This window comes from Crinia signifera, chromosome 4 (genome assembly GCF_055691185.1).
Source record: "Crinia signifera chromosome 4, ASM5569118v1, whole genome shotgun sequence".
In the NCBI taxonomy this organism is placed as follows: domain Eukaryota; kingdom Metazoa; phylum Chordata; class Amphibia; order Anura; family Myobatrachidae; genus Crinia; species Crinia signifera.
Genome location: NC_139220.1, coordinates 191,856,000 through 191,871,432, shown reverse-complemented (window position 1 = coordinate 191,871,432; position 15,433 = coordinate 191,856,000). Strand labels below are relative to the sequence as shown.

At 46.2% G+C, this 15,433-nt stretch overlaps 1 protein-coding gene across 2 annotated transcripts in view; it reads right to left on the bottom strand.

Moving 5' to 3' along the window:
- Nucleotides 1–11,032: 11,032 nt before the first annotated feature.
- The window catches only part of STRIP2 (striatin interacting protein 2), an 86,911-nt gene continuing 82,510 nt past the window's right edge, over nucleotides 11,033–15,433 (bottom strand). For both annotated transcript variants that reach the window (XM_083183292.1, XM_083183293.1), the window contains one exon: nucleotides 11,033–11,890. In XM_083183292.1, coding sequence (XP_083039418.1) covers nucleotides 11,640–11,890 — 251 coding nt within the window. In that variant the 3' untranslated portion in view covers nucleotides 11,033–11,639. The remainder of the gene's footprint in view (nucleotides 11,891–15,433) is intronic.

Genomic DNA, 15,433 nt, shown 5'->3' with positions numbered 1-15,433 from the left:
ACAGAGCTTGAACAAATGCGGAGGCAGGCTAGAAACCCATGATTATGGGCTAATTATGCGACAGGTTTGTGCACAGAACAAACACATAGGAGTAACACCAGACACAGACCCACCAGAGGTGGCTATAACATTAACCCTGCTGGTTTGCTTGTAAATTTGTGGCTCAAGCACATTAATTCAGCATCATCCCACTTGCCTCAAGTCATCTCAAGCAGGGTCTGCCTTTTTCAACTATCAAGTTAATCTGTAAGGCAATATATTGTGAGCCTTCCAATCACTGTACCATACATGGGTTCTGTTAAAAACGTGTTTTCTGAAGCCTCTCCTGCCTCTTTTGTGTTGTCTGCGGCTCTCCCGTGTCCCCTGCATAGTCTGCTGTGTTTATCCGGGCCTTGGGTCCTCCGTGCTGCCGGGACGCCATTTTGGATCCCTCACTTCTGTCCGCTCCGACTGTGGCCCTATCTGACGGCCGCGCTGGAGGGCATGAGGCTGGACGTGTTCCTGATCTGGTGCCTTTGATGCGACCGGGGGACCGTTGAGAAGGTTCATGACACCGACACTCACTCCTCCTGCAGAGACTCTCTAGGCTGCTGCCGGGGTCTACAATATTGCTGACACTGCCTGGTCTGATTTTCTGCGGGGGCGTCTGACTTTCGACGGTGTTGAGCACCATGGTGGGAGATTGGCAGCTATGCGCTCTCTGTCTCTCCTGGTGGTGTGCTAGCCACCACGGTTTCTCTCTATATTTCTGAAATCAAACAAACTTGCTGCTCTGCACATTTATAGGAGCTGCAGTCTCTGGTATATATTCTAACATGGCAGCTTCCTTACAACACATATTACAGGCTATATCTGCCTCTGCTGATAGGCTCCTGGCCAAGCTTACTGCCGTGCAGGGGAATGACCTACCTATCTCATGTACTCCTGTTGCAAAACATACACCTCAAGTCTGTGGACCTACAGTCAGCACTGACATGGTGCTGTACTGTTCCCTGGAGGAAGTATCCTGGATGACCACCTCCTGTTATGGGAATGAATCCTGTCCTCTCTTAGCAGATCTACTGGTCTCCTGTAGGCAGGATGGATATGGTGCTGCTGTACCTTATGACCGTGGAACGATCATTTATACAGATACAAGGAGATGTATTCCCTGATGTCTTTCTCTATGCCGTGGTCGGATGCTGGTGGGAACTGCCCAGGTTATCTTGTATTGCCTATTTCAGCCGCCTTGGAACTCTGGATTCTACTACTCCAATATCCTGTTTTTCTCTCGACGCGATTGCGATCCTTTGAGACTATGCTACTCTCTACTTCTAGATCCCCTTGCAACTTCAACAACTGGCCAGACTAGATTCTCCGTCTGTATAGCAACCATGGATAGTTTTTCTGTATATTTCTGTTTGTTTTTGTATTGATGTGCATTTCTATGCTAAGTTCTTTCTCCTTGTTACGCTATGCGCATTATGCAGGACAAGTACATGCACGTTATATGTTAAGCAGCTACAGTATACTTGTTAAGGGAGAGCCGGGTCAATTTTCAATCTTATATCATGAAGATTGTATAATCCTGTACTTCCTGCTCTGAACCACTTTAAACTTCTGAAACTGGATTATTTACAGTACTTAAATATCATAGTTTATTATACTATTTCTGGTTGTAATATCTGGCTGGAGTGCGACTTGACCTTTATATCCTCAAGTAGGTGGGAAGGTAGAGTTCGCCCTAGCTAAAATTAATAATATATCGCCCCGGCCAGCCCATCCTTTTAGGTATCCTTTGTTTGGGGGGGGGGGGGGGGGGGGGGGGGTGTTAGCTGTATAGTTTAGTTTAGTGTGGGAGTAGGTTTGGGTATCGTTTTAAGAGATACAAGCAGGGCATAAAGAGGTAATGCAGAGGTGGGGGAACTCATTTCTGTATGCCACCTAATTGCACCCCCTCCTCTCCCCCCATTAGGCAGAGACAGGGCCAGTGGTAGGGTTTTTGGCATCCCCATGCAAACTACAATGCTTTACTGTGAGAATTACTGTGCAGGGCCAATGTGGAGGTTAAAATGTTCTAACTCGCCATGAAAAGTGGTGGAACTCCGTTCCACCTCACTTTAACCCCTGGATACAAGTATGCCTAGAATTGGGTTAGGTTATACAGGGTGGGGGTTTTTGGGGAGGGTTGCTTTGGGTAGTTAGATTTCTTTTAATTTGTATTTATCTTTCAATGGTCCTGGTGACACAGCTCAACACTGGGATGTAGGAGGGTCCGAAGGAGCCAGCACCTATCCTAAAGTTTTCAGAGGGTAGGCTCCTCCCCTACTGCATCCCGGACTCTTCAGTTCGTGTTAGGTGCCCACTGGAGTGGGTGCTATTCTAAAGAGCTGCTGGAGCAGCTGACGAAATAGAGTAGTTAGGGGATTTTTATTATTTTATTAATTTTCACTCTAGCTAGGTAGGCACAGTGTGAGGATTCTTCTAGTGAATCCTCACACTGCTAGCGCAGCAGGAGCTGACAGAAGCGCGTCCTGTCAGCTCGCTGTGCACAGGGGAGACGCTGTCTGGCCTCCCTGTGCAGCGCTTACAGCTTCTTTTAAGAAGCTGCCTGGGCTCCGGAGCGTCCTGAAACCGGCTTCACGCTTAGGTGGGGATCATGGGGGACAGGCACTCCGTGATGGCGGCGGCCATTTTCTGCGGCGCTTACACACTGAGCTCCTGTTATGAGAGGACAGCAGTGTTGTTACAGGCATGTTCCAAGTGGTCCCCAGCCGAGGGGGAGATACTGGAACTAGGAAATCCTACTAAGGGAGCGGCTGACTGGGGGTGGTTGGCGCCAAAAGTCACGGACCCTGCAGCAGCAGGGACTTGGTCTCTTCCCTCACTCTGTTTTTGGCGCCTTTCAGAACGCTGGCAGCGGAGCTGAGCTGGCTTACAGATCCTGACAGAGTGTTTGGATTTCCTGGGCATCGTTTCCCTGCAGAAACCGACAGACAGATAAGTGACTGCGTGCATTAACCCTGTATAAGCGCTGTTGTACATTGTATGCACTGTTTGGGTTACTTTTCATCATGTCTGAGCAACAAGCTGTGGTTTTGGGGGAGGGAGCCCTTATTACACTGAGCGCTTGTATTGTGTGAACACAGAAATTTGTACCTGAGCAGATGGCCAAGGGGGGCTTGTGTATTGCTTGCGCTGCTGTGAGACCCATGGGAAGTGAATCCCAGAGGGCAGAGCAGATTGAACCCGCGTGGGCTAGTGCCCTGGGCAGGTCTGTTAACGCTTTAGTGCAATTGTTGGACAGGCAGAGTGATGTCTTGGTAGAATCTCAGAGACCTATGCCATCATCTCAGCAGTCCTCTGGCTCCTTGCCTCTTACCCAGGCAGATCCTGCCTTCATACAGGTGATGCAGGATACTGCAAAAGGGATCAACAGGTTTAGTGAATTACTAGACAAAATGGATGCTGATACTGTAGGGACCCCTAAGAGGGCTCACTCGGTGCCTTTATTGGTAGATGAAGAGGAGGGAGCGTATACTGATATCCCCTGGGACCAGGGTGATGATTTGGAAGATTCCTCAGCTGCAGGGGTGGAGGATCTTATTAGAGCTGTAAAACAGGCTTTTAAACTTTCAGTGGAGGATAAAACTCCTGCTAAAGGTGTGTTTAAGCGACAGCGTAAGGAGGCTGTCACATTTCCTTCTGATGAAGGTTTACAGGAATTATTGGAAGGGGCTTGGAAAACCCCTGATAAAAGGCTTCAGATGCCAAAGAGATTCCTAAGCTTATACCCCATGCCAGAGTCTCATGCGGAGCTCTAGGAAAAAGTGCCAGTTGTGGACGCTTCTGTGGCGCGCTTGTCTAAGGCTACTGTGTTACCTGTACAAGGGGGCGCAGCCTTCAAAGATCCTGTGGACAAAAAGCTGGAGGGTAAACTCAAGGCTATATTTGAAGGGGTGGGATTCACCCTACGTCCTCTTATTGCTTCAGCCTGGGTCTCTAAGGCCATGATTGAGTGGGCTAATGATTTATGAACCATTTTACATGCTGATCCTGGTGTATTGCTGCTGGCAGAGAAACTTAAGGCAGCAGCTGAGTATGTGTTTGAAGCGGAGGAGGAAGCACTCAAAATGGCGACTAGAGTTTCCACAGTATCTATCAATGCCAGGAGAGTACTCTGGCTTAAGGCCTGGGAAGCAGATAATGAGTCTAAGAAGGCCTTAGAAACTTTAACTTTCAAAGGAAAGTTATTATTTGGTTCTGAATTAGAAGAGGTTATTAAGCAGGCCACGGGCGGCAAGAGTACCTTCCTGCCTGCTCCCGCGGCAAAGCAGACATCCAGATTCTCTGCTTTTAGGCCCTCCTTTCGGCCCTCCCCTAGAGGTGGTGCGTCCTTTCGAGGACAGTCATTTAGGGGAAAGTTCCAGTCAGCCAGGGGTAAGGCCCCGAAATCCAAATGTGGCTCCTTTCACAAGAAGCCTGTCACCAAGGGAGAGGACAAACCCTCCGCATGACTGTCAGGGGATTTGCCCGACAGTGGTAAAGGTGGGGGGGCGTCTATCACTTTTCAGGGACGCATGGGCTTCTCTAGACCAGGATGCCTGGGTGTTAGACATTATAGCCCAGGGCTACAAAATTCCCTTCAAAAGGTCTTCCTCCGAGAAGATTTATTCCCACATATTTACCAAAGGAAGCTCGGCTTCGTACAGCTCTTTTAGGAGCAGCTCACTCTCTGTTAGAGAAGGGAGTGGTGATTCCGGTTCCCAGGGCAGAGTGGAAGAAAGGCTTGTCCATTTGTGGGTAGACCATTTCAAAATGGAGTCTCTACGGTCAGTGCTGCTAAGCCTGGACCAGGGAGAATTTTTAGCGTCCATGGATGTCCAGGACGCGTATCTTCATGTTCCTATACACCCAGAACATCAGGCCCTGTTGAGGTTTGCGATAGGAGACCTGCATTTACAGTTCCAGGCGTTGCCCTTTGGTCTGGCCACAGCGCCAAGGGTATTTACCAAGATAATGTCTGTAATGGCGGCTGTGCTTCGGCTGAGGGGAATCACAGTGATACCTTATTTGGACGACCTGCTTTTCAAAGCAGAGTCAGCAGACAGGTTGCACAGTCATTTGGCAGAAGCCATCAGTTTTTTACAGGCTCACGGCTGGCTTTTAAATTTACAAAAGTCTCAGTTGATGCCGTCACAGAGACTCCAATTCTTGGGAGTCATTCTGGATACCCATCTACATCGGGTATTTCTACCAGAGGCGAAGGCCAGGGATCTGGTCGCCTTAGTCCAGGAGATTCTCAGCTCTCGGAGCACGTCAGTGTGGAGGTGCCTCAAGCTGCTGGGGAAAATGGTGGCGTCGTTCGAGACGCTGCAGTTCGCCAGGTTCCACTCTCGGGTGTTCCAGTGGAACATCTTAACGGCGTGGTCGGGAAACACACAGACCATGAAGTCAGAGCAGATAGTGCTGTCTTCAGAGACTCGAGCCTCCCTGAAATGGTGGACAGACGTGGATTCCCTTCAGTGGGGTCTGTCACTGCAGTCCTGGAGCTGGCTGGTTGTGACTACCGACGCCAGTCTCAGGGGCTGGGGGGCAGTGGTCTTGGACCTGCGGCTGCAGGGCTTGTGGACCCCAGAGGAGGCGGCTCTACCGATCAACATCTTGGAACTGAGAGCTGTCTGGAAAGTGATTTCTCTGGCGGGAGACAGGCTACACAGACTCCCTTTAAGGATTCAGACCGACGCCGCCACAGCTGTGGCGTATCTGAATCACCAGGGAGGTACACGCAGCAAATTGGCCATGTGGGAGGTGTCCAGAATCTTCCTGTGGACGGAACAGAATGTTCCAGCAGTTTCAGCTATATTCATACCAGGAGTGGAGAATATAGAGGCCGACTTCCTGAGCAGGGAGGAGCTGAAGGAAGGGGAATGGAGTTTAAATCCCCAAGTATTTTATCAGATTACCTTGAAGTGGGGAACTCCGGATGTGGACCTGATGGCATCCAGGTTCAACCATCAGGTGCCCAGGTTTTATGCCAGAACAAGGGATCCACTGGCAGAAGCAGTGGATGCCATGACTATCCCCTGGGAGGGGAATCTCCTATATGTTTTTCCGCCAGTTCCAATGCTGGCGAGACTGTTAAAAAGAATACAGGGCCAGGCGATCCCGGTGATCTTAGTGGCCCCAGATTGACCAAAGAGGTCCTGGTACTCGAGGCTTCAGAGATTGTCTGTGGACTCGTGGCGTCTACCTCTGAGGCCAGACCTTCTAAAACAAGGACCGTTCAATCATCTGGATTCAGCTCGATTAACTTTGACGGCCTGGCTATTGAGACCACAATTCTAAAGAATAAAGGATTCTCAGATGCAGTAGTTAACACCATGATAAAGGCCAGGAAATCGGTGTCTGCGGCAAATTATTATAGGGTCTGGAAGACCTACATTCGATGGTGTGAGAGACGAAAGGCTCATACATCACGTTTTAAGTTGACAAAAATGATGGAATTTTTGCAGGATGGATTTTCTTCTGGGTTAAGCCTTCAATCATTAAAGGTGCAGATATCGGCCTTGTCCATCTACTTCCAGAAAAAGATTGCTATATTACCAGAAATTCAAGCTTTTCTACAGGGGGTGTCTCGGTTGAAACCTCCCTACAAACAACCAGTAGCGCCTTGGGACTTGTCACTGGTTTTGGAATGCCTTCAGAAGGCACCTTTTGAACCATTAAGGTCGGCGGACCTTAAGTTTCTCACATGGAAGCTGGTATTCTTGTTGGCAGTGGCATCGGCAAAAAGGGTGTCAGAGTTAGGAGCATTGTCATGCAAGTCTCCTTTCCTGATATTTCACGAGGATAGGGCAGTTTTTCGGACGGTACCTCAGTTTTTGCCAAAAGTAGTCTCTGCTTTCCATCTAAATCAGGAGATAGTGCTGCCTGTGTTTCAACCCCAGAGGGTTCTAGGAAAAGGGACAAATTGAGGAATTTGGATGTGGTGCGTGCCTTACGCATTTATGTGGAAAGAGTTAAGAGTGTCAGAAAGACTGATACCTTGTTAGTATTGTACGACATACACAAAATTGGTTGGCCTGCATCTAAGCAGACCATTGCAAGGTGGTTGCGCTCTGTTATACCGTTTGCATACACAAAAGTTGGAAGGCCTGTTCCGGCCAGGATTAATGCGCATACCACCAGGTCGGTTGCCACCTCTTGGGCGGTTCGACATGGGGCAACAGCTGAGCAGGTTTGCAGGGCTGCCACTTGGTCATCTGTTTATACCTTTGCCAAATTCTATAGGTTCCATGGAGTTCGCGTCGGAGGACGCATCATTCGGGCGAGCAGTAATGAGAGCTGCAGACCTGAGCGTACCCACCCAAAGGACCGGCTCTGGAACGTCCCAGTGTTGAGCTGTGTCACCAGGACCATTGAAAGAGAAAAAGGGATTTTTGTAAGAACTTACCGTTCGAATCCCTTTCTCTGATATGGTCCTGGTGACACAGCGATCCCTCCCTTACGCTCAGTAAGTATGCCAGTGTTCATGATGTTCATGTTAAATTGGTTAATAAACAGTTATTGTTAAAAAATGTGCATATAATATGTGCAGGCGTTTGTACTGAGTTAATGTATTCCAGTGGCTTTGAAAGATTGAACTGAGTTAATGTATTCCAGTGGCTTTGAAAGATTGAACTGAAGAGTCCGGGATGCAGTAGGGGAGGAACCTACCCTCTGAAAACTTTAGGATAGGTGCCTGGCTCCTTCGGACCCTCCTACATCCCAGTGTTGAGCTGTGTCACCAGGACCATATCAGAGAAAGGTATTCGAACGGTAAGTTCTTACAAAAATCCTTTTCTTATTTATCCGTTTACTCAGACACTTGAATTTATAATATACCTTTTTCTACTAGTCTGACGATTTACTATTGTCGGATATTGCGGTGTTGGTCTGTATCCATATAATTATTATTCTCCTGTTTTTTTTTTTTCTTTTTTTGAGGCGGTGGGTGGGAGAACCCGGATGGCGCCTCCGGGTACCAATCCACGGCCGTTGTATGGTGCAGATCCGATACTCCCATTGACATCATGCTTATATCTCATTGTATGTGACAATTGCAATCCTTGCTCTGGTACTTATGATATTTGGTGAATGTGTCTGCTTTACCCCCTGTTTTAATTGGGTGTTCTATTGTTACTGTATACGAAAAATTTCATTAAAAAATACAGAATTTAAAAAAAAAATTGTTTTCTGGAGCAAAGACAGGGTCCAAATATCTGAAGACCACCTGGATTGATGCTACCTCACCATAGCTCCAACAATCTGCATGATGACACATGGAGAATGTGCACCACAAAATCTGAACTTGCAGACCTATACCCCTTTACGACCCTGCTTTACTATATCCAGATGCCAAACCTGTAGGCTTCCGAAGAATACTGTCGGGGTCCTCGAGTAGTACATGTTTACCAATAGCATTCATGTCTATAATCAGCATCATTTACTGTAGCCAACAAACAGGCACATTCACCATTAATGAAGTTTCTAATTATTTCCTTCACTCCAGAAGATGTGAGGGAAACTTTAGCTCAACGATTCTAATAAACCTCCATTTACTGAACAAAACTTTCCAGTTTTTCGGCTTTGCAAATATGACAGCAAATGTATTACTTATTATTAGACAGGATTATATGCATTTGCATATTTGCATATGCATTTGCATAGTTTGCCCATTCTTACTGGTTATTGCATATTTTACCTAAAATCTAGTGATGGTGCATATTTTAGGCCCCGTCCCCTTTCCACCCGCGAGTCACAGCACTGCTTTGCCCTGCTGTTACTGGCCAGGTAGTGGTAGAGTGTGCAGGCTGGGGCAATATGTGCGCACTGTGGGGAACCTTAGATGTACGCTATGTCTGACACTGCTCTAGGCTGCCAATCCATGTTGATAAGTCAGTCGGGGCAGATGCCATTACGAAGCTCCTGAACCTTTGCCTGCCCCTGGCCTGGGACTTCACACCAAGAGACAGACTTTTTGCAGCAGAGGAGGCCGGCGGAAGGGTTGTGACATCACGTGGCGCGGAGGAAATGCCATGTCACAGTGAGTATGCAGCGCAGGGAGGAAGCCTTCCACTGCACCGCCCTCACACGCTATGCTGACATTGGATCCATCGGCGCTGGAGATGAGTGTCCGTGTAGTTGATGCAAGAAGAGCTTTGGATGCTGCAGTCTGGTGTAGCAGCCAGGAAGAAAATAAATCCTGTGTTCAGCACTATACATCTGCAGATGCTGTGGGCCTATTTTTGAGGTTTATTTGCAACTAATTGTATGCTGATTTTTAAATAAGTTAAAAATACTTTTTTATTATTTAATGTAGCATATTTTAACACGTTTCATGCATATTTTAAGTATTTTTCATGCATATTTGCATGCATATTTCAAGCTTTTTATGTTGCATATAATCCTGTCTCTACTTATTATATTGTAGCAATTCCTATCAATACCACAAGGGGGCAGTCAAGTCTTATTGGTCTCCTGTTCTAGAGGTTTCTGGATTTTCATAACAGATTGTAACAACCTGCTCCCATTTAGGGATGGACATCAGAAGCCCACCATCAAATGATTGGTGGGCATCTGCCATCGAATCTTTCAATGCGATGGTAACAGACTATTGCATCAAAAGAATTATTCATTGGCATTGCCCAGACAACGCCCCCCCCCCCCCCCCCCCCCCCCAAAAAAAAAAAAGTCTATTTGGCAAAACCCTGCAGCCTGTCCAGCTGGGGGTGGGACCATCGCAACACCATCAAATGTTTACCATTCAATGTCGGAATGCCAATTCCCTGCCATCATAAAAAGAACCATCGAGATGCAATGTCCAATGCGAACCATCGAGATGCGGTGTCTATCCCAACTCCCATTCTTCTGATATGCTGTTTTAGGCTACATAAGTGTAGACCTCATCCCTAAAGAGGAAATTGTGGGTGGAGGTATAAAGTGTAACAAATTGAACATGCTGCTGTTCTAATCTTGGGGCAGATGTATTAAGCAGTGTTAGAGGAAAAGGGTCATCGGTGCAAGTTATGCGCGCTGATACCGCTTCTCCCCATGTATGATGTGGCCAGCGTGCGGTAAATGATACTGGCTGCCGATAAGATGGTGAATCATCTTCAAGATTAATTTACTGAATTTCAAAGCCCAACATGACCAAGGCCCAAAGTACCTGAAGCAGCTTCTGACCTGATTACCATGATCTGTATATGAAGGACTTTTAGCAGTACCTAGATTCTTGAATCTCATGCAAGTCATCTCGGGGTCAAGATTTTAGCCGTGCGGCTCTGACTCTATGGAACTCACTTCCCCGAACAGTTCGAGAGGCCCCAACTCTAGAATCCTTCAAAAACTGACTCAAGACTTTCCTGTTTACTCAGACATTTTCAGAATTCCCTTGAGTATGTCAATGTGCTCTGTAGTTTAAGAAAACTTTTTCTGTACTGTATTACGTTCATGCACTCTTAACCCTTTGATTGCCATGGGAAATTTGTCAAAATAGATATGAAAATTGTCTCTCTGTGGGAGACTGGGTCTGTGACATGGCAGGTAGGAGCCAATTGGCTGGCTGTTTCTCACTCTCCATTTTATCTCTTTTGAAGCTGGATACATCTGGCCCTAAGAGCACAATATAAATAATTATTATTTCAGCTAACAAAACGAAATACCTATTACTTTTGGGCGTCACACCAGTCTGCATTGGATTTTAGTTCCTACAGCCATTACAAAATATTCCTCCTAGTGGCATAACATCCCGACTGGTCAACCCCTACCACCCATAGAGGTTACCGATACCCTGACAGAAACCTCCACCCTCTTCCCCAGTGGACTGTCAATGGGGAAATAAGTGTCCAGGGGGAATATACCATGTAGTGGTTCGTTGGGGAGAATAGAATGCGTGAGCAATCTCTTTCTTGGCTGCAAGGTTCATGGTTTTAAAATATTTATTTGATAAACCATTTAAAATCGCACAACAAAAAGGTAAGCAAATAATACGCAAACATCACACAAGCAATAAAGTCCTTGAATTTAATTAAATATGCAAAAATCATCCAGAGCAGTTAAAATACAGACAAAGGCCAGGTCTGATGCATGTTTTATACGTACAAAAATACTGTTCAGTGTACAAAAATGCTCACAGATGCTTTAAAAAGTTGGAAATTGTTAGAAAAATCCACCTCTATCAATGACTATCCTGGAAACATAGCAGACTGAGAGTCTGAATCAGAGCAGATTAGCTGCAAGGAAAAGGTCAGCACATAGCAGCATCATGTCCCTCAATATATGGGACAACATTTATATTCCTCCTTGCTACAAAACAACTTTACCCAGTGTATTTGTTGCACCTCATGTGACTTCACTGCAGTAATGATTACTGCGAGGCAGGATTCTGCTGACAGAGACCTGCAGCGTTGAACACCCAGTTAATGAGCAGCTAATGTTAAACATTGCAAAGTTCTACAAGAGGATTCCAAAAGTGTAAAGACTTGCTATCATTTTCTACCGATATTCCTATATAGTATACATAGATATTTGCACACATTGTAACCCTGCCTGCTACTTGTACTTCGTCTGTTTAGGATGTTGCACCATATAAAACACTCAGACAGTGCGCTTGTTAATTACGAATACTGCAGAAGTTCCTCCCACTGAATGGGTTTAGAGAACACCTCTCTTTCCAGCCACAGCTCATACGTACAATGGAAGTCCTCTGGCAGTTCTAGCCTCTGACCCACCACGCTCTGCAAACAGTTATCTACAGGGGCAAACTCCCAATTCGGGTTCTTCTCATATCGCCGGCTGTTGAAACACTCAATGTTTCCGCGCAGGGAACATTCCTCACCCTGGAAGTCCCACGGTCTGGCATCGATATCTAAAGGAATACATACAAAATATTGCTATAATGAAAAAGGACACATTTAGGTCATGCATAGACAGAATTCATAATGAACATGAATTTTCTCAAAAGGTGGACCACAGAAGAGGCCATACATTACATATACAAGCATCAAACCGTACTATGAAATAGCTAGAACACAAGACTGTTCCCTATCAGATTGCTTGGAATTGCAGAACAGCAGATGGATGACTTATTAGATAAAGCTACATGTAGGCTCCTTTTTGCTGCTCACTGTACACCCGAGGCTGACAAAAATAGCAAAAATATGGCTTAAAGCTGTATCTACTAAAGTCATTGTTCCTGTAATTGCGGACTAGTGAAACTGCAGCAGTGTTTTACCCCCATTTGCAGGTTTGTTCCAACCAGGGACGCTTCTCCATAACTATTCTTGGAACATATTTAGATGGTATTGTTCTTCCCCAATTGTTAAATCGCCTGTACGCTTTATTTGGACTCTTTAGAGACTGATAAAACCTGGGGTGGATGCTATCAACATAGAACCTTCTAAGACACACCCTACTTTATGCATTCCTAATTTGCTGGATATAGGTTTAATGCTATGTTAAGCCAAGGGAGGTGTCCTGTCCTGTATATACTGACTCATACTGGCCAGTTTCTTTAATGCCAGCCGATATCATAGTTCTTGCTAAAATACTGGCATCTAGACTTAGTGGGGATATTGGGGAACTTTTATATACCAACCTAACAGGGTTTATTACCTGGGAAATCCTTATGCATAGACTTTAGGTGCTTGTTTCACTTGAAGCCTTTGTTTCAGTTGATAGACTTATATTTGGTAGATGTGTCATTTTAGAGTGGGATTCACATTTAGGTGGTGGATACATCTACTGACTGGCTATTGTGGATAGAGCTAGTGTTAATAGATTTTTTATGGGTTCTATTTTCCTGGCTAGGAGGACTAGACTGGGTTGTTCACTTGAACACCTTGCCTGCATTTGTAGAATTTACTCCTCTATGTGGGGCCAATGGTAGCTGGAAGCAGGGCCGGCAACAGAAACATTGGGGCTCTGTACAATGATATTCTGGGGCCCCCCACCTAATCCCAAATCCACATAATGCTCTTCTGCATGAGCCTTAACCTTTCGCTGCTCCAGATCCTGCTTTCAGGTGCAGACTTCTCTCATTCTCAGTCCTGCTGGCTTGGCTCCTGCTGCTGCTTCTTCCTGCTGGCCTTTCACTTTCACAAAAGAATGCTGAGCACTACGAGCAGGCAGGGCAGGTCTTTCGCAGAGTGCGGAACAGACGACCCGCGCAGTCGAAGTACAGGAGCCAGAGACTGAGGCCACAGCACCAGCAGTGGGTAAGGCTGTGCGCCACACAGAGTAGATGGCTCTGAGCGCCAAGTGGCAGGGCGCACACACAGTAGACGGCAGTGGCAAACAGTGAGTCAGACTCAGCCAAAAACGGATGGTGCACAGTAGATGGCCGGCCCGCAAGGGTCACTGACAAGTCAGCTAGTACAGGCAGTGGCCGTGCCCAGGCATGAAAGCTCTGGGGCCCTTCATATCTCTGGGGCCCATCACACTTGTCCCCCTTGACCCCCCCTGTTGCCTGCCCTGGATGGAAGGAAGGGAGATGGGCAAGGATCCAGTAGACCCAGAGCCATCTGTTTGTTCACTTGCCTGCGGTCCACTTATTTGGATCCTTTCCTGGTTTTAAGATGGCCATTGTTGCTCAATGTGAAAATGGTTGTGAAGCTGAATTTTCTTCATGTACTTCAACCATCCCTGGTGTTTTTGCCCTTCCACATTTTGGTACTTGTGTAATATCTGGGCGCCCGATTTTTTCATCGCATCGCATGCAATATAGTGGCATACAATTCTATATTCTAATTTTCATTGTAAACACCCAATTTTTAATTGTATAGTCACCCATGGGTGATTTCATACCCCCACTATCCAACTACGCATGGAGTTGATTTTATATAGTGTGGCGAGCGTAGCGAGCCACCGAGCCCGAAGCGTGGCGAGCGCACGCAGAATACATGTAAAGTAATCCGCGTCCCCTCACGGGGCTCGCCACGCTTCAGGCTTGGTGGCTCGCTGCGCTCGCCACACTAAATAAAATCATCTCCATGCGTAGTTGGATAGTGGGGGTATGAAATCACCCATGGGTGACTATACAATTAAAAATCTGGTCTTTACAAAGAAAAATCGCATCGCATGCCTTAAGTAGTGGCATGCAATGATAAAATCGGGCGCCCAGATAATACACAAGTACCCACATTTTCCATAAAATAGAATAGGTATTTCGCTTTCATAACATGGGGCAATGAAGACTCTTTGGTGTATGAGAACCAGAGTTTAAGTCTTTGGCGCTAGAGACTAAGTGTTGTAGCTTGTTCCCCTGCAGCCACCACATAAGAGGATTGCCAACCTCTAAACCAAACAGAATAGACAGAAAAAAATGTGGGGCGCTCAAAGGTGAACAAGAAAAAAAAACAATTTATTAAAACAACAGACAATACACATATACGATACAGTTAATAAAATAACACTAGTTTGGTGCACCAAAATTACTGTCACTGGATTGTGAACCCGACCATAATTAAAAATCCTTTTTCAAATGAAATACATCTACCGGTTGGATCCCAGTAGAATTCCTATTAAGGGCTAAAATGTCCAAACAAATAGAGCATGTGTTTTTTTCAGTGAGGGCTGTTAATGCGCATTCAATTTTGGATATAAACCACACTGATTGTGTGTGTAGATGCCCGTGCAGTTGGGGGGCAAGGACTTCTGTCTAGTTGGTGATGTGACAGTGTCCGTCCTGCCTCATATCCTGGTTGAGAAAGCCGCCCTGTGTGCGGCGAAACGTGTTCCATAAGGACATTGGAGAAAGGACACCCCCGCTGCCGTCTTACCTGCTCTGACCAGAGCCGACTCAAATACATCCTCCAGCTGCAGCCATACATCTACCCCCACGGACGCAGTGGCAGTGCGCCGTAGGAGCCTCACAGCTTGGGGAGCCTGCAACAACGGATGCGGCTATTGTCGGGACATTCACAAACGGCTGAGCTCCTACAAAGATCTGGGACAGCCAAGCGGCATAGGGGTGAGCAAGCGCTGCGGCGCATACATGCCAATTGATTGACTGTATTACCTGCTTGTATTTGCCGTGCGGGCAACACACTGTGGAGGCAGGACGGACACTGTCACATCACCAACTAGACAGAAGTCCTTGCCCCCCAACTGTACGGGCATATACACACACAATCAGTGTGGTTTATATCCAACATTGAATGCGCATTAACAGCCCTCACTGAAAAAAACACATGCTCTATTTGTTTGGACATTTTAGCCCTTAATAGGAATTCTACTGGGATCCAACCGGTAGATTTATTTCATTTGAAAAAGGATTTTTAATTATGGTTGGGTTCACAATCCAGTGACAGTAATTTTGGTGCACCAAACTAGTGTTATTTTATTAACTGTATCGTATATGTGTAATGTCTGTTGTTTTAATAAATTGTTATTTTTTCTTGTTCACCTTTGA